Here is a 19,693-nt window from a genome sequence, read left to right as displayed (position 1 = left end):
GTTATATTAGAGTTTGGACATTTCTGGATTTTGCTTCCAACCTAAAACTTTATCCTCTCTTTCCTCGAAATAAAGAAGTTTGTTGAAGGATGAGAAAAAATAATTTAAAGGGACACTAATTACTATATATCTATATCTATATCTAATCTATCTATCTATCTATCTATCTATCTATCTATCTATCTATCTATCTATCTATCTATATATATATATATATATATATATATATATATATATATATATATATATATATATATATGATGTGGTTTGCACCTCAGTCGGAGAAAATTTATTTTTAATTATTGAATTCTGCTAATGAATTATACCTCTTCCAGTGTTTCTAAAAATTTTTACCAAAATGGAGGAAGGAAAATTGAGTAGCGATGATGTTTTCGGACATAAGGTAAGCAGAACAGTTCAACTTCTATACATACAATTATTAAGATTTTTTTAAAACACATAAGTAATCTACATGAGAACAAAATTAGGAAAGCAAAAATAACCATTGAGTCAGAAATCAGAATTTACAAGAGAGCAAATCAATTATATCTATTTTGTTCAAATTTATATTCTATTGAAACAACCAATGACGTAGAAATATGTAGCCACTGAATAAAAATCTGTATCAACTATGTTATCTTGAGATCTGGAAGTTTACTCCCAAGGCGTAAATATTGATTTAGAATAAACCTGCTGGTGAAATAAATATTTCAATAATAAAAAGAACAGTGCCGGTACTGAAAAGTATGAAGATTGTAATGAACATTGAACATTGGATTGAACATAGTGCTATTAGTGTCATGGTGTGCCATTCATTGTTCGTAGTCAGCATTTACCACACAAATCTGTCAATAAGCTTAGACCCTACTTGCATGCACTTTACTATTTTCCACTTATATTTCGTTCTTCCATATATAAGTTCTCGTTTATGCTCTTGATGCGACTAACTTCAACAGAAACATCAACTTTATTAAGTTTTCGTGATTGATGTGACAGATTTTGCGTTTGATGGAAAACCACGTAATACAACTATTAGATTGATTGGTGCCATGCGTCCGTCACAAACTCCGTGGAAGTTCATAAAACAGGCTGGGATGGCTAGTCAGGAAGAAGGCAATATGGTCTTGATGAAGGTCGTGTGATTGTCCACCATGATGAATGACAGTTGTGAGTGATTTTCTTTAATTATATTCTTCACATCTAACCGCAGGAAACCAGAATAGTGTGTTTGGACCTGAACTAATGACTGAACACATCATACGCCATTGGTTCGTGAAATTCGTGAAATGATACAGCAATGAAAACTGAGTCCCATGGCTCACTGCCCAACAACATGTTCTGATCAGTTCCTCAAGAACACCATGAAAAATGTCCCTTGCGAAAGTGAACGTGCAATTGCGGACGAGTTAGGATTCCCTTAGGAATACACCATACTACTGTCATTCAATGCTTCTGGCAATCGATAAAATGAAATAGTTGGACTTATAAGTATATGGTTACTATGTGAATTGAAACCGGACAACAAGGATTGAAGATATGCTGTTTTCTAAGTGTATGCAAGGTTTCCTGTATCGGATTCTAAAATTTGATAAACAATGAAACTGTTACGGTACGACAACCATAAATAGTGAGGATAGGGCAGCGATAGAGTAGCAATCAACGTCTAGAGAGGTTTATAAAAGCCTCCCTCAACATGAAAAATGTGTTGTTCCTGTATGATAGGAGTGATACATGCTGTCTTTTTCTGTCGATGCGGATCGTTACAATGCTCAATTCCATGAAATATCCCTTTTAAGGATTTGGGTTTTTGGGGTACATTTTAGACTTTCAGTCAAGCAGCTACTGCATCGTCACTATTTATCCTAGGATCATGGTTCAGACCTCATTCTCTTTATAATAGAACAGGCTTTCAAACAGTACCACTTACATGCCCATACCGTATACCAGGAGAGGGAAAAATTGATGGGAACGGGAAAAATTTATCAATAATCCCCACAATGCCCCAGATTACCGCAAAAGACCCTGATCTCAGGTAAAAAATTTCCTGTGACATCCATATTCATTCTAGAATCATGGTTTACGCATCATTCTCTTCAGAATAGAACTGCCTCTCAGAAGGTACCACGCTTGCGTCTCCATCGTGTATCTGAGGCGTAAAAATAGTGAGAAAAGTTTTTTTTGGTTAAAAATATATTTTTTACCTTTTGCCCCTCTGGATCCCCCTTGTGCTAACGCAGAGATCTGAAAAAATCTGATAAATACTACTCGGTGGACTGAATGTTTATGCAAAATTTCAATCTTCTAGGTGCAAGAGTAAACCCGTCAAAAAATAATGAAAATAGGCCTAACAAACGAAAATATTTTTTAAAGCTAGGACATCATCACCTTCTATGTCTTGACACAAGAAGGCGTGAAACCATACGTAACGTGTACTACAATGCCTCTAGACCTGACTCCCCCCCCCAAAAAAAGAAAACGACGAAAATCTGAAATAGGAGAGTTATAACGCAAAGTAGTATAAAACACCCGTATGGTACAAATTGTACCAAAGTCCTTAAATGGGATATCATAAACTTTACCGCAAGCATCCAGTAATGATCAATATGATGTTCTTACATTACGCAAGAATCGCGGGCTCTGTATGTCGCTCAAAGGGTGGTGTAGTCTTTCTATGAGTTGCAAAATGAAATCTTTCTTCACTCATCATATACTCCTAACGATTACAACTTCTTCCTGGTTCTTGATTAGATTTTTTACACAGAGTTTTTATATCACAAGTCATCCTGTGAATCTGACATAAATGTGTACTGGCGGATTTACGTAGAACATTCATTTTGTTCCCACTATATCTGTTTATATCAATATCTCCATATCTATATTATTAAGTAAGGTACGGTTTAAAATTCTCTATTTTTCTACACAATTTCTTTGGCGATTTATACTTTTATTATCACAAACAACGAGTTTTGGGATATGCTTCCATGATATCCAGTTATCCACGGAGCTCTTCACTTCTTCATCAGTGTTTAAATGCTTGGTGCCCACAAAGGTCTTCAAATGTATTGCATTGACATTTAATTTACGTATCTGTAGGAAAAAAATCAGAGCTCAAGTTAGTGTAGAGGTGCGTCAAGTTTAGGTTGCAAGATTTGATTTTAACAAATAAGCAAACAGAAAAGAATCTTATAGAAGAATTGTAAGAAGTAAGCTTGAACTATTTTATTTTTGTAAAAATAAAAAAAATGAAAGAAACCGTTTCAGTAGAGACATATCGGTGCTTAAAAATATTCATTTTATGCACTTTCTATCCAGATAGATATGTAACATAAGTCACAGATTCATAGAAAGAATTTTTTGTAGAAAATTTTGCCTTATGGCGTACCAGTCCTTGATATAATTAAATATAACATATTTGAAAAGACTTTTGTGTTAATTTTACAGGAACCTAAGCAAATCAGGACTGATGGAGAAGTACTCGTTAGCGATTTGAAAACGAAGAAATACAACGAAGTGTATGCAATTGCACAGAAACAGGTATACTATACATAATTTAAATAGGAGTTTTAAAAAGCATTTATGTCTTGAATTCTCACTCGTACTTTCAATTTCGAAATTTTCTAACATCAAAGAACATACGAGGAAGGAGAATATAATGAAGACCTTAACATTTATAAACAGTGCACTATATATATATATTACATTGACTTGACACCTAATCTTCCGTTCCAAGCGTTGCTATCAGCTGAAAGAGTTTCACTCCCTTTCGCATAGACAGCTGCAAGGCTTTCTTGCTTAGCAACAGCTGAACTCTTATTGGCTCAACGCGTGGGCTTGTCGAGGGTGTGAGCTTTATTTCGTATTTTTGCCACGGTTCAAGACACGTTGGCAATACTAATGGTAAGACCTTATTAACACAAAAAGCAAGTGATTGCGGCACCAAAATGGAACACTACATAAAAGCTGGGCAGAAGTATAAAGATTGTTGCACTAGCGACAACTTCAAAGAAGGAGAACAGACTTTCTTTCTTTTTTCTTTTTTCTTTTTCTTTTTCTTTTTTTTTTGTTTTTGGAGGAGTTTGATTGACCAAGAATGTTTTATGTATTTACTCGTTTCATCCGTGTGCCCGGGAAATAAATAAATAATAATAATAAATCTGAAGAATTACTTTTGATCAACATCAATTTTGTTTACGATGTAGAACGTCCGAAGTTTGGAATCGAGTTTGTTTATGGAGGTTATATTCAAATCGGAAGTTTTACAAATCAACCATTTCCGGTTCCTACGTTGATCGCTATAAAGTAATAAATAAATAAATAAATAAATAAATAAATAAAAAAATAAAAAAAAAATAATAATAATAGATAGCGAGAGGTGGCCTTCTGCAATCGTTTAAGCGTCTCAAGAATCAATTACATCTCCATCTTTTAACTCTCTACACAGTAAAAAATTGTTGTGTTAATTCAACTCAATTTTAACCCAGGACAGTGGTTCTAGCGTGACTACCACTATGCGGTGTTAGTTCAACACAGACCCCGCGGTGTTGGAGTTTAACACAGGGGATGTGTTACGTTCTTAACACACAACCGGTGTTGAGCGGTGTTAAATTCGGGTCTATGTTAGTATTTTAGGTGTTGATTCGACACCATGTCAGGGTCAGTAATATGGAGAAAAGTGTTGAGTGTTACTTGTAGCGGTGCTGCACCAACAGGAAGAAAGTAACACAGTGTGTAGTGTTTACAACATGTCAAGTATCAAAGTAACAAAATCCCTGTGTTACTTCAACATCATTTCCTTATTATTTCAACACACAACCTGTGTCATAATTCAAGGTCAAAGCCGCGTAAAACCATTTTGGTGTTAATTGAACACTCCCTGTGTTAAAATGCAAGGTCAGACCCCAGATTAACACCATTTTTGGTGTTAGTTCGACTCTACTTCTGTGTTACTTCGACACTTATTTCAGTGTGTAACTTCCTGTGTGGTATTGACGTAACCATTTCTCTGTGTTGGAAAACCTTGTGGTATGCATGCTTACGCTTACTGAAGATTCTAATTTTAAAATAAGAATAGTAAACTACAAAATACTTCATCTAGAAAATCTTCATAAAAGGTTTTGTCATCCTCCCTAACATTTATTGTGTGAAACAACCTTCACCAGCATCTTATGCAAGAATGATAGGAAATTCTTATGCCTTTATGCCTAGTATTGTAGGAATGAACATCACTTCGGTGATTAAAATTATGTAAATTTTCTTTTATATACATGAGACATCGCTAAATAAATAAAGAAGGAACTGTCATAATTTGAATTTCCTTAAACACTTCCTTGCATGATGCTGTTTTAGGCAATCCCTTAATTATTCTTACTGCTTTCTTTTGCCATTTGAAGACATTCTGTGCACCAGAAGAATTACCCCAGAATATTATTCCATACTCCAAATGTGAATGAAAAAAGGCATTGTACGATGTTATGAGAGATTTCTCACTAATTACAGTTTTTAATTTACGCAATAAAAACAATACTCTGGATAACTTTCTACATAAATTTTCTGTATGTTCATTCCAATTTAACTTTGAATCGACGTACATTCCTAACAGTTTTACAGATTTACGTGTATCTGAATGACTCGTAGAATTATCCTTCCTTATAAGCAATTCTGTATATAGTATCTCTGAATTTGAAAAAATATGTTATCAAGAGTTGAAAGCAAGAACAATGATACATAGATAAAACTTGCCTGATAGTGTGATAAAACTTGTAAATATATATATATGTTATATTTGACAATGTCTATTGCAACAAATGTTGTTTAATGACAATAAAGCATATCTTATCTTATCTTATCTTATCTTATATCCTTCATGGATATTATGATAAAAAGGCCTTGTGTTCATCTTAAATACAAACTAAATACAACTTTCTTACAAGGCTGTCTATAATCTTTATTATAAATTAACTAGAAATGTTACATTTTCGGAAGTATATCCCTTCCTTCTTCAGACTACTACTCCAACTGAAATTTTATGGTTTCAGTTGGAGCAGTAGTCTGAAGAAGGAAGTGATATACTTCCGAAAATGTAACATTTCTAGTTAATTTATAATAAAGATTATAGACAGCCTTGTAAGAAAGTTGTATTTAGTTTGTATCTATATCCTTATAATATGTTTGCCTTTTAATCGTGATTCTACTTGTTTTCCGCCATTTTTGAAGCACAGCCCCTGGTGTTGACTAGTGAGCTCTAATGCAGTGTAAAAGTGACACAGTACTACGGTGTTGTTTCTCGCTGTTGCCATATTCTTCAGAAACGTTATGTAAAACAATTGAAAACAGAACGCGCGGTGTGGATGTTGAAATTTTGCGTATACCTGGATTTGTTTAAGTATTTTTTTTCTACCGTGTTTGTCTGTAGCTTCAATTCATAAGCCTTTATAATTAGATCCCAACACATTTGACAATCACGCAGAAAACAATACCGAAGATTCAACACTTGTGTTATTTTAACACACAGGCTGTGTGTCTTTTCAAGTACCGGTATTTGACACACAACTCCAAATGGAGAGTGAGTTGTTCTAACTACCTGTTTGTGTTATATTTTAACACAATGATGTTAACACATAGGCATGTCGGTGAAATAACACAACGATTTTTTTACAGTGTACTAAAACTGGAAGTGATGGAAATTCACTACAGCTTCCAGTTTAAATATTGATTTACTAAATTAACTAACTAACTCTATGGCCTATGGAACCCGGAGGTTCAGTGCCGCGTTCACAAAAGCTCTCCACTGACTTCTATCCTTAGCTAATTGGATCCAGTTTCTACTTTGTATTCCTATCTCTGCGAGATCCATCTTAATATTATCCTCCCATCTGCGCCTAGGTCTTCCTAATGGTCGTTTTCCTATGGGTCTACCAGTCAAGACTTTGAAAGCGTTTCTACTTTCTTCCATTCTAGCTACATGACCCGCCCACCTAAGCCTCCTAGACTTCACGACCCTAACAATGTTGGGTAAACCGTATACACTATGTAGTTCCTCGTTATGAAGCTTCCGCCATTCGCCATTCTCGTTCCTCTTGGGTCCGAATATTCTTCTCAGGATCCTGTTCTCAAATACTTTCAGTCTATGTTCTTCCCTCAGAGTAAGTGACCATGTTTCGCAACCATACAGAACAACAGGCATGATTATCGTTTTATATATTGATTTACATTGAGCAAAAATGATAAGACATAGCGAGGATCAATTTCTTTGAAATCTATTTAGTGTTCTAAGAGTCAGTATTATCTTCTCTCTTAACTCTCTATTCACAACGGAAGTGACCGAAATAAACTACTTCAGGTTTTAGTGTTCAGTGGCATAAAGTAAAAACAATAATAGATAGTGAGAAGCAGTTTTCTGTGATCAATTAAGCGTCCTGATACTGTATTATTCCATTCCACTGTAATCTCTCTACTAAACCGGAGGTCTTACAAATCTACTTCCACTTTCAGTTTCAATATTAATTGAGAAAATGTCATGCCAAACTCATTCAATGGTGCATACGTGACACTAGTTCTGTTTTAATATTAGATTGGTAAGAACGAAATATCCCTTTTTGACGTCTGGTGGGAAACTCACCTCAACAACTTAACATAGGATGGACTAAATTCAATACGTATCCAGCAAACAGGATTGGGTACCCAGAAAGACAAGAGGCAGTGAGTTGTTGGAAAAGATCGTATGAAAGGGTGCCATAGAGTGCACACTCAATGATTTGTGAATGATTTGTCTTCGCGAATTCTAAGTGGAATCTTCTGGACCTCAAGCTGCAGAAAACAGAAACAATGCATTTGGGCTATGAATCCCGAATGGATGTACACTCATGTCCAAAATGATTGTCACATATCTATAAGTGTCTATCTGTAAGAATATAATTTGATAATGATTGTGTAGTGTACTTTTAATACTGATATTATGTGTATAATCGGGAAATGTATATTTGTGGTAAATTTCATAGGAAAAGAATTATAAATACGAAAGCTAGAATGAGTAAAACAAAATGTTGCTAAATGGACAAGAAAGTTTTATTTTCGTTTTATTGTTCTTATTTACTGCTCTTTTGACATGAAATTGGCCACATACATTATACACATACTAACATTATAAGAAATACCGGACGAATTCTTTCTCAAATTATATTCCCACAACAACATATTTATAGACATCCGACAACACTTTTGGACATGAGTGTACCATTCACCATTGATTTGTCAAATTTCCAAGTGAGCCCCGTGAGTAGTGACCAACATGATATTATTCATATAAGTTCCTCAGGAATACGGTGGAAGTGAATCTCAGAAAATCGTTCGTACCATTGCAGATGAGTTATGCATATACCACACCACCATCGGTCTGCAGTTCCGTGCAATCTGTAAGTCATGAGTGTCACATGAATTGAACAGATCAATAAGTTCCGTTGTCTAGAGGTGTGTAGTTCTCTGACTGTAAGAAACACATGGGAAAATTTCCTACATCGGATTGCCAATTGAGATGAAAAATGAATTTGTTACAACAATTGTAAAGAATTTGGACAGTAGTTGATCGTGATCAAAGTTCAGGACGATTTCCAAAACTGCTAGAAAATGTTGTTGCTAGTATGTTGATTTATGGAGGAACTGATCCATCATGTCTTTCTCTGTCAAAACAACACAGTCACTGTGGATCGCTACAGTGCTGCACTCGATTAGATGCACCGCAACTTTGCCTGAAAGGATCCAAACATATTCAAAAGAAAATGATGTCCACACTTTAGACGGCAATGCATGCTAAAATGTCTCTGGAAGGACGTTGCAGACTCTCCATGAGTTGTAGAACGAGACACTTTTTCATCCACCGTATTCTCCTTACGTCTTTCCCATCGACTATCATCTCTTCCAGTATATCGAGCAGTTCTTGCGATTGAAGACCTTCCTGGTGACCGGGAGATGCAACGTGCGGTTGATGATTTCTTCGTGTCGTAGACTACAATCTTCTTTCGGAATGGAATCCAATTGTTGACTGAGGTATGGGGAACATGTCGGTGATTACAGACAGCGACTACTAGTATTTTGATTAACTGGATGTGTGACTTTTATCAGCATCGTTTCAATAGTAGAAAATAGGATATGGATGGAACCTTAAAGTCAGGATACCCGTGAATATGTTAACGTTTTGACTCCATTAACGAACTCACGTCAGTCAAGATTACCGCTCTTGTTGTCTATTGAAAAATCCGAAAATTTGCTTCCGTTCAGTAGTTATAGCGCGGAGTAACGGACGGATGAATGTATTAACAATACGATCTTATTCCCACCATCTGATCCTAATAGAAAAAGACTTCCAGAAGAAAAAACTAAAATAATTAAGAATTAGAAAATAAGAAAGTAACTAAAACTAATCATAATAATGAACAAAAGGATAAAATCTGAAAATAAATAAAAACAAAAGCCTCACAGTGCTATATATAGCTCATAGTTCCTACTTTCACATAGGTCTGTTCCGATAATCGAGCAACCGATAACAATTCGATAACATTTCAAAACCGTTTTGTCGATAAAGAATTTTAATTTTATTGAATTATCGAGCTTTCGAGACTCTCAAGTTGTTTGAGACTCTCGAATTGTTTGAGACTCTCGAATTGTTTGAGACTATCGAATTGTTTAATACTCTCGAATTGTTTGAGACTCGAAATGTTTGAGACTCTCTAATTGTTTGAGACTCTTGAAATGTTTGAGACTCTCGAGACGTTTAAGACACTCGAAGTATTTGAGACACTCAAAATGTTTGAGACACTCGAAATGTTAGAAACATTCGACGACTTTGAGAGACTCGAATTGTTTGAAAGCAGCAAGTACTGAAAGATCTGCAAGAAACAACGCAATCGATGTTATCATAGGTATAGGCGGCTGCAAGAAGGAATCATTGGGTGCAAGAGACTTTCATAATGTTCGTATTTTCAATAATACCCGCGATAGTATTCGTATTTTCAATAATACCCGAAACTTTGATAATACTCGAACTTTCGATAATACCCGAAACTTTGATAATACTCGAAACTTCGATAATACTCGAAATTTCGATAATACCCGAAACTTTGATCATACTCAGAACTTCGATAAGACTCGAAATTTCGATAATACCCGAAACTTCGATAATACCCGAAACTTTGATAATACTCAGAACTTCGACAAGACTCGAAATTTCGATAATACCCGAAACCGATAATACTCGAAATTTCGATAATACTCGAAACTTCGATAATACTCGAAATTTCGATAATACCCGAATCGAAATTTCGATAATGCCCGCAACGTCGATAATTTTAAATACTCGAACGGTTTCGAGTAACCGATGACAACTCGATAAATTTTCATTCCCGAAGTTCGATAGTTCCTCAGCATCCTACTTTCACAGTGATGGTCTAACTTCAGATATTTTATATAACTGTCACACATTGGTACGAGTTCAATAATAACTAGAGAGTTACATTAATTAGGAGTTAGCTGGAGAGCTGGAGAGAGCTCTAGTATAGCTGGAGAGAAATAAGGGTTTTCTTGATTAGCAAAACAGTTTCTTCAGCTGTTGCCAAAGAGACTGTCAGAAAGTAGCTTGGTGATCGACAGAGAAGAAGTGTTACTGTTATGGAGACAGTATACGGTATACTAGAGAATTTTTAAGCTGCGACTAGCAGGTGTAGTAGTAGACGTGAAAAGGTCTTATAAAAATTTCAGTAAAAAATGATAGACAAGTCATGAGGTAGAAAAAGAATATAATCTTAGGTGCTGAAGGAATTACCTTGGCTATTTTCCTTGCTTCTCATATTTTCTACTAATTTGTCTGTTGTCGAGCTAAGAGTCTCTGCCAAAAGACGTACCATCACTAGACCGTCAGCGTTCAGAAACCCAGTATCTCGTCGAACCACTCCAGTTCAATTTACTAGATAGCACACTTTGACATTCCGCAAAACTTTTGCTAAGGATCAAGAAATGCACGTATTAACCGATCATCACAATTTGTCAATAGATTACAATGTCCAGGGCTTATACAGGAACTACTCAGGCTCACGAGACAGCTAAAGACGTCGAAAATCGGTTATGTAGTATGGATAGTTTGGTTAAACGGGACGAGGTCTCTCTCTGCTTTATTCAAGATTATTCAACAGTTTTATATAAGAATTACAGAAAATCACGTAAATTGGAAAACAACACGAGGCTAGGATTTTTTAATAGCACAGTTGGTTGTAGCTCACTCGCAAAGAAAGATCATTATTTGCTTTAATTACCATTTAATTTAAAACAAATGATCTAACGCCATAAAAAGAACATTGCGCCTGGCTTCGATCGTATCACTTACTGTCACATTAAGGAAGGTCCAGCTCTTTTATTTCACATTTTCGCGTCACTGTATAACTTCGTTTTCCGAACCAGCTATTACCCACCCGATTGGAAGGTTTCCAAGGTCTTCATGTTTCTTAAGACACAGAAAGAAAAGTCAGACCCAGGATCATACAGGCCAATTCAACTGACGTCAACGCTAGGCAAAATATTTTAACGTATAATCGTTCGCAGACTTCATCACCACTTGTCAACCCATGATCTTCTGTCTACACACCAAGCTGGTTTTCGATCTAATCATAGCCTCCTCGATAATATCTTACGTCTAGTCACTATTCTCACGAATCATTATAATAAAACAGCATTTTCCTGCTTACTTCTCTTCGACCTCGAAAAGGCATTTGATCGAGTGTGGCACAATGGTCTCATTTATAAATTACATTTTTTCGTCTTCCTGCGGCCTATCTTCGGATGGTTTATCATTTTCTCACCAACCGTCTTGCTTATATTTCAATAAATAACAGTTTATATTTTCCAATCTTTCCCTGCACTGGCGTCCCACAAGGTTTAGCATAATCGCCTTCATTATATATTCTATTTGTTAGTGATCTACATGTTATGCCAGAACCGATTTACACTTTCACCTTTGCGAATGATACAGCACTGTTTGCTTGATGTAAAACCATGCATCAAATCAATACGCATTTACAACGGGCTAATGATGCTTTCAGCAACTGGTGTAGTTGGTGGCAACTGAAGTTAAACTGTGACAAAACCCAGGCCTAGTCATCCTTCCGCATAAGAAACGCAGTTGAGCGAGACGTAATCCATCTCTGCTTACTATTAAAGTCCAAGGTGTACCCATCCATGCATGTACTACCGCTAAATATCTGGGAGTGATCCTTGATGCTAAATTATCCTGGAAACCTCACCTTCTTTCTATCAAAGAGAAGGCTTAAAACCGCTTAAGTTTATTGAAGCGTCTTCTCGGTACTACCTGGGGCTTACACGCTGACACATTGTTAAATACTTATAAAGCGTTTTTCTGCCCCTGTCTAACACAAGGCCACACTGCCTGGGTTAGCGCTGGGGATGCATTTTATAAGCGGCTTCTTATAATCGAACGTCATGTATTACGTCTTGCCTGCCGCATCACCTTGCCTAGCCCTACTCGTCTTTTGTACGATAAGCTGACCTTTCTGCACATAACTCTACATCTTGAAGATCTTCGCTCCCGGTACATCATAAAAAGTGGACAACTCAGCATCACACCCTCTTGAAAACCATATACATTGATGCCCATCTTTCCACTTCTCCTACGTATGCTTACGCACCTTTACAGCATTTATTTACAATCTATAGTCAGAAACATCCAGAGCATCCGGATCAACACTTCTTTCAAACATATAATCCACCAGAATTCAATCATCACGTTTATCCATTGCTTGACAGTGACTCTCATTCTAACAAGGGCTTCCCCGTGTCGAACATCAGTGTTGAGTAGCCCTAACACAGAAGATATAGCTCGACAACAATGACTTGATGTATGAGACTTTGAAATTGGAGGAAGGTATATGTGATGCTTTATTACGGTATGTTTAGCTGTTATTCTAATTGGTCCAACGATCAAGTCATTCTTGTCGGGCTATAACCTCATTTGTGACTACTAACACTGCCCTGTGAACTGTGGCGTCCATGCACTTCATCTCATCATCATAACCTTACGACTACTCAGATATTATAATATTCGTCCCTTGTTTGTTTGTTTTCATTCCTAATGTAAAGCTTATGATTATTGCAGTCTCATCTTGATGTTACTTAGCCTCTGTGTATTTATCCTTGTCTCCTGCCATGATTACAACAACAATAATAATTCACCTGTATGTATGAATAAAGTGAGCTTTATTATTATTGTTGGCAAAACCTCATAGCCCATACATGTGTTCCACTTTTCACTGAAATTAAACTTAAGTCCCTCCAGAAGAAACGACGTTGTCGTCTGCGGAAAACAAACAAAACAAATGAAAAAACAGAAATAAATAAAGAAATGAGTATCAATTCAGTCTTATTGGCATTAACCTATAATCGATCAGTAATCGAAGAATGACCATTGCCTATAAATAATGCATGATATGTATATTGATAACAGAAATAAGAATAAAATTACGGACATTTTCTACAACACAGCTCACTGATATTGATCGACGATTGGCAATAATTAATCAATGCATTTTCAACTAACGAATGTGGGTCAAATATCCACGTCCATGCACAAATTTAGGAGATATGAAGTGAGAAGTCTGGAAATTTAATTTTGTCAATATCTAAAAGAAAAAGATTACAATAAACTCCGAAATTGAAACACTTCTTCAGATTAATACAATGGAGGAATGATGCACGGAGATTCAAGATAGCGTGTTTTAATTCTTCAATTTGAGGGGAGGGTCAATATCGTCGACTCTTTCGTGATCCAGCTGGTGGGCTCACTCAGAAGCAAAATGGTGCCTCTTTGCACGAACAAATGTAGTTGTTTTATTAGGCCAACTCAACTTTTATTCGTTGTTTTAAGTTTAAAATAGCTACTAAGAACTTAATTATGCTGTATAAATGGTGACTTCATGCAGACAACAAAAACCTATACCCTCATGACCTACATGATTGTTTTAAAAATAAAAACACATTTCTACGCTTTTCAGGCGAAGCAGGTAACTAAGAAAGTTCTGTCGCTTTTTGTAGAGTTCTGTGTTTCATTGGCTCTTACATCGTAAGTTGAATGCGAATGGAGGTAAGGCGAAGGTCAGTTGTTGGTAGTGTATATTCAACATACTACCTGGTTGTGGCAGTTCAGTTACACCATGAACATGCGTAAGGACAGAGCAAACATGGAACCTCTACAGAGCGTCGTAGGGCGTGTATGTTGTACGAGTTCAAACTGGGATTAAACGCCACTGCAGCTGGGCGGAAGATACGTTAGACCTTTGGTGAGGGTGTCGTGACTACGAGGACAGTGCAGCTGTGGTTTAAGAAGTTTGAGGACAGTGACGAAATACTCGAAGACGCACCACGTGCCAGAAGACCAACACATGTACAAAATGAAGATCCTCAGGCAGCAATTGAGACGAACAGTGGCCAGACATGTGAGGAACTGTGACTACAATTCAGTGTGAGTGGAGAAACCATTCGGCTACAAGTTGGGTCGATGGGTACCACATGATCGACTCCGGGCCAGAAGGCAACACGAGCAGACCACATTGTGTTTCTCTGCTGTCTCGTTTCTAAAAGGAGTCATTTCTGAACATGGTGTTGACATGTGGCAAGAAGTGGGTCCTGTACGAAGCTCCACGGCGCCGTTATCATTGGTTAGTATTCTATGAATCTGTTTCAAAACAGCCGAAACCAGCACTGCACCAGAATAAGGTCCTCCTGTGTGTTTGGTGGACTGCTCGCACCATCGTGCATCGGTAACTGCTACCAGCTGGTCAAAGCATTAATGCAACTGTGTACTGTCATTAGTTGAGTCGTGTTTAGGAAAAACTCAAAACTCTGGAGCCGGCACTTCTGAATTGAAAAGGGACAACGCTAAGCCCCACATGGCTAGGATGACCTGGAACACCATTCTACGCCTTGGATGGAAAACACTATTGCATCTGCCATACTTCTCGGATACTGCATCGTACGATTATCATCTGTTCCAACCCCTGGACAATCACCTTAGAGGACCCCAATTCAAATCCCTAGTAGAGGTGCAAAATACACTTGATATCTTCTTCGCTTCACAGCCCACCAAGTTCTACCGTGATGGAATCGCTTGCCTTCCAGAACGTTGGCAGGAAGTCTTCGATGCCGATGGGGACTATTTTTGCTCTTTCAGATACGTATGTCTTAGGTGACATTTTGATGTTCGAAGGTGGTGGATGAAAAAGCGACAGAACTTTCTTGGTTACCTTTGTAAATTGCACTTAATTTCGTAGATACCCGTTGTTCCTCTCCGATTAGAATCAGACATGCTTGCTACACTACCATCTTCTAATAAGAAGAGAAGGATTCATCTGTAAGTCATTTGTATGTACCCGCACTTGTCACTTACATGTGAAATGCAAAAGTAGTACGTAGCATAGCTGTTTGTGGAACTTAATGCTTCTTACCTCTTTCCTTCATTCTAATATTCGGAGGAATAATAAAAGTTTTTAGTTTTTCTTAGACATTATGGAAACGGTTACAATCTTGGATTGCTCTCTCTCTCTCTCTCTCTCTCTCTCTCTCTCTCTCTCTCTCTCTCTATATATATATATATATATATATATATATATATATATATATATATATATATATATATAAACTGGTATCAAGAGAATTGGAATGAAGTCTGGCAGACAGCAAAGATGACCATGCATTAGAAATTTCAAGTTCGTCAGGTAAATAAATGACAAGCTCTCGAGAATTCTAGCTGTCATATAACGGCACACAATGTGCAACGTCTTTGTTTCATGATTTCAGTAGTAGAAAGTGGGATATCGATAACGTCACCGTCACCTGTAAATATGTTAACTGATTTACACTATTAACTAACTCGAAGGAAGCAATCCCTGTAGGCTATCTATTGATAAAAACAATTTAAAAAATTGGCTTCTGTTCTAGAATTATCGAGTGGAGTATCAGACGGATATAAGTAGCCCTTACCAGTTAAGATAACGGGTTGATTCCATTAATTATAACTCGGCCCAGGTAATTGCTCCATTACCAAATAAATAAATAAATAAAATAAATTAAAATCTGCATTCGTTTAAGTGTTATTGTGTGAAGTAACGGACGTACTATCATTACAGTCTTATAAGGCTCACTAGAGTGATTCTAATAAAGCATGCAAGAAAGAATTAAAGGAAGGAAATAAGATAAAGAAGAAATTTAGGAAACAAGCACGAAACAGCCGAAAATTAATGAATTAAGAAGATAGAAGAAGAATTGATTGATTTCTACTGTACACATGTTAATGGTAAAGTGCTACTCTCGTATTACCTGCTCTCACACAAATCTAATTTCTGATACGAAATAAGTCCGAACTAGCAAAGAATCGATCAAATTGGTCGAATCTGAGGGAAAGAATTGAGGATAATTTCTACCTTCTCGCTCTTGCTACTCCATTCTAATGGCTAACGTTACGGTACCTCCATGAAGTAGAGAGATGGGGGTTTATGAATATGAGCGTTGAGTATCTGACCGTCAGTTAATATATGGCTTTCAGGATTCATAATTTGGCAGCTAGAAAAGACCGAGTTTCAACCTTAACTTCATAACTAGCAGTGTCGTTTAAGAAGAGGCATGAAGCTTAGTGGTAAAGCGCTAACCTCTGATGCAAAGGAACCTGGTTTGATCCAAGGTCATTGTGGTGGAAAACATCATACATATTTATGCGTTTACTGGGGATTGGCCCATTTCCCTCAACACTCTCATTCCACAGATTTTTTCGTAATCATTCACTTTTTTGTTAATAGTCTAATCTATATTTCCTTTAGAATCAGGAACATAATTTGCATTTAGTTTATGGTGTCTCAAATTTTGCAATAAAGAACCATCTAATATGAAACTAATAACTGTTTTTCAGAAAGCACTAGTTACGGATGAGGACTTATCTGATGATCAGAAGAATTTACTGCATCAGTATGTGTTGGGATATCAATCTAGTCTTCAAATACATGAGGAGTGGTTAGCTAGATATATTGGAGCGGAACTAATATTTAACGAAGTACAGTTAGAAGGTATGTATTATTACAAGGAATATTTGAAGTTTCCTAATTCATTTCAACGAATACAATACTGATATATATATATATATATTAATGTTGCATATATTCATTAATTACAAAATAAGTTCGCCGCATTGACATAAAAGAAAACCTGGTTAGTTTAGGTTAATTTAAGGAGGTTAGGTTGAAGAAAAGAAAAAGAAAAGAGTGAAAGAATAAAATGATAATAACCTTCTTTCCCTCCCCAAACAGTGTAACCAGGGTGCTAGAAAAAAGAAGTAGGTGTGTAGATATTTCGAATTTTTAATATGAAAATAGCGCGGTAATCTTAAAGAACATCCACATGCGGCAAAGCTGAAAGAGAAATATCATACTAGTCTAATAGTTATGGAATTGACTGTGCTATTTTATAAAAAGCAATTTATAATCTGAATTTATATCTATCTATCTATCTATCTATCTATCTATCTATCTATCTATCTATCTATCTATCTATCTATCTATCTATCTATCTATCTATCTATCTACCTATCTATCTGTTTATCTCTCTCTCTCTCTCTCTCTCTCTCTCTCTCTCTCTATATATATATATATATATATATATATATATATATATATATATATATATCGCAGTGATCTCCAAACTGTCGATCGCGTGCTACTAGTAGCTCGCGACAATATTTTTCGGTAAATCACGGTAAAGCTCCGGTTGGCAACCTTGATTCCACCACTGAGTTGGCGCTAACGACAGGGGACACTCGCGAAAACAACTGCTTGTTTCACCCGCGCAACTGCCATTGTCAGTCTCATCTCACAATTGATTGTATACGCGTGGGGTTGTTCACGTTGCTTTTCGTGTGTATGTTAGACATTTGCTAACTTGGATAGTTCGATTTCATATTTAGTAGAAATTTAAGTTGATAAGCAATAAACAAATGTAAGATTTTTTTTTGAAAAAAAAAGTTAGTAGTCATTTTGCTTGGTAGCTCACAGTAGCGTGCGATTTAAAAATGGCACGGTAGCTCAGAAGCTTCACAAGTTTGGCGACCGCTGATCTATCGTGTGGATTTCATTTGGTCAAAGCATCTGTAAAAATTATCCAATTTTAACATATGGAATATGGCCCCATCGTGCTGATCCTTCTGTTAGTTCAATGTCGTCCAGTTGTTGCACAAATTCATTAAAAACTTCCATATAACGACCTGCATTCACTGTCCCCTCGAAAAAAGAGGTCCATTGTTCGTGTCTCGGATACAGTAGGCTACAGCACATTACAATTTTGAGAGTGTGGAACTTTATGTCAATTAACTAAAGTGGATTTTCTGATCACCACACGTACATGTTCTGAAGGAGTTCACATAGGCAGACAAGTGAAACCATGCTTCGTCTTTAAACTATGTAATTTACAAAGTGTCTGAGATACACGTAATAAACTGAAGGAACCATTGACAATAAGTAACCTGGCATAAACTTCGAAGAGACTTTTTTGTAAGAAGAGCTGCGACATCAGCAACAATATCTTCACGACAGTACTATCAACATAATTTCGCATTAGGCAAATCTTGAATTCATGATTCGCCTACACTTTCTCTTGAGTTAACATCTGTAAGACGCCTTGATATAAGTAAAATTTCGCGTGTTTCACTGATTTGCTACTATTCTATTGATAATATATATATATATATATATATATATATATATATATATATATATATATATATATATATATATATATATATATATATATATATATATCTGAAACTCATGGGGGGCAAATGCCCCTCCCTGCCCCCCTAAATGACGCCCCTGTTTCGAAACGAATCATCTCGTATATATGACGATGTGTTATAATATCTTCAATATACAACTTAGGTTACAAGAATGTTGCAATCAATTAAATAAACGCCATTTTTTTGTTTCAGCTGCCATGGTTTACTTAGCTACCATACCTACAAAGGAGATAGATGGCGCTAAATTCGACAAGTTTTGTGGGATTAAAAAGAATAGCTACACAATAATTTCTAAAGAGTCGGAACGTATGATGCAGAGAAGAAAATCTGAACGTCGAAAGTCCAGAATGTGAAAAAATTACGAAATTACGGTATATACTTTCTAAAAAAAAGTAACTATAAATGTATATACCACCTTATATTTATGTCATTATTCGTTAACCTTATTTCAAACATATCAGGGTAGTTTTACACTATTACAAATAATAAAAGCTTAAATGAATAATTGGTGTTATTGTCATGTATACTAAATCATAAAGTAACATACAATAAGAATAAAACAAAGATAGGAAGTTTAGAAATGTTCAATTGTTACCATATTGAGTTCCCACGGAGGGAGGTGAGAGTTGTCCCACACGGAGAAAAATCCGTTCTTTGGACAGCGGTATATTGCACAAATATACAGAATCCTCTTGCTCACTACAGAAATCAGTACGGAACATACGTTATCCATAGGCTACATACACACTACCCTTAGATGTTACATCATGCCGTTGCAAGATGTCTGATATCTAACAGTTTTCCTTATGTTAAATACATATATGTATGTTACCTTCGTCAGCTATATGTTATATGCGTCCATTTTAG

The 19,693-nt window shown here is 36.2% G+C and overlaps 1 protein-coding gene across 1 annotated transcript; it reads left to right on the top strand.

Moving 5' to 3' along the window:
• The first annotated feature begins 341 nt into the window (after positions 1–341).
• LOC145688917 (uncharacterized) lies at positions 342–19,256 on the top strand. Its single transcript, XM_081763085.1, has 4 exons — positions 342–403; positions 3,442–3,534; positions 16,955–17,108; positions 19,019–19,256. The coding sequence occupies exons 1-4, from the start codon at positions 359–361 to the stop codon at positions 19,177–19,179; spliced, it is 453 nt and encodes a 150-aa protein (XP_081619211.1). The 5' UTR covers positions 342–358; the 3' UTR covers positions 19,180–19,256.
• The last annotated feature ends 437 nt before the right edge of the window (positions 19,257–19,693 follow it).

The sequence above is a fragment of the Thermobia domestica genome, chromosome 7, assembly GCF_964235325.1.
Source record: "Thermobia domestica chromosome 7, izTheDome1.hap1.1, whole genome shotgun sequence".
NCBI lineage: Eukaryota > Metazoa > Arthropoda > Insecta > Zygentoma > Lepismatidae > Thermobia > Thermobia domestica.
The sequence above is the reverse complement of the archived record's forward strand: the minus strand, read 5'-3'. Positions and strand labels throughout refer to the sequence as shown.

Coding starts and splice junctions, on each gene's coding strand:
- LOC145688917 (XM_081763085.1), top strand. CDS start 359: ATGGAGGAAGGAAAATTGAGTAGCGATGATGTTTTCGGACATAAG. Junction 404..3,441: donor ATGATGTTTTCGGACATAAG/GTAAGCAGAACA, acceptor TTAATTTTACAG/GAACCTAAGCAAATCAGGAC. Junction 17,109..19,018: donor TAACGAAGTACAGTTAGAAG/GTATGTATTATT, acceptor TTTTTGTTTCAG/CTGCCATGGTTTACTTAGCT.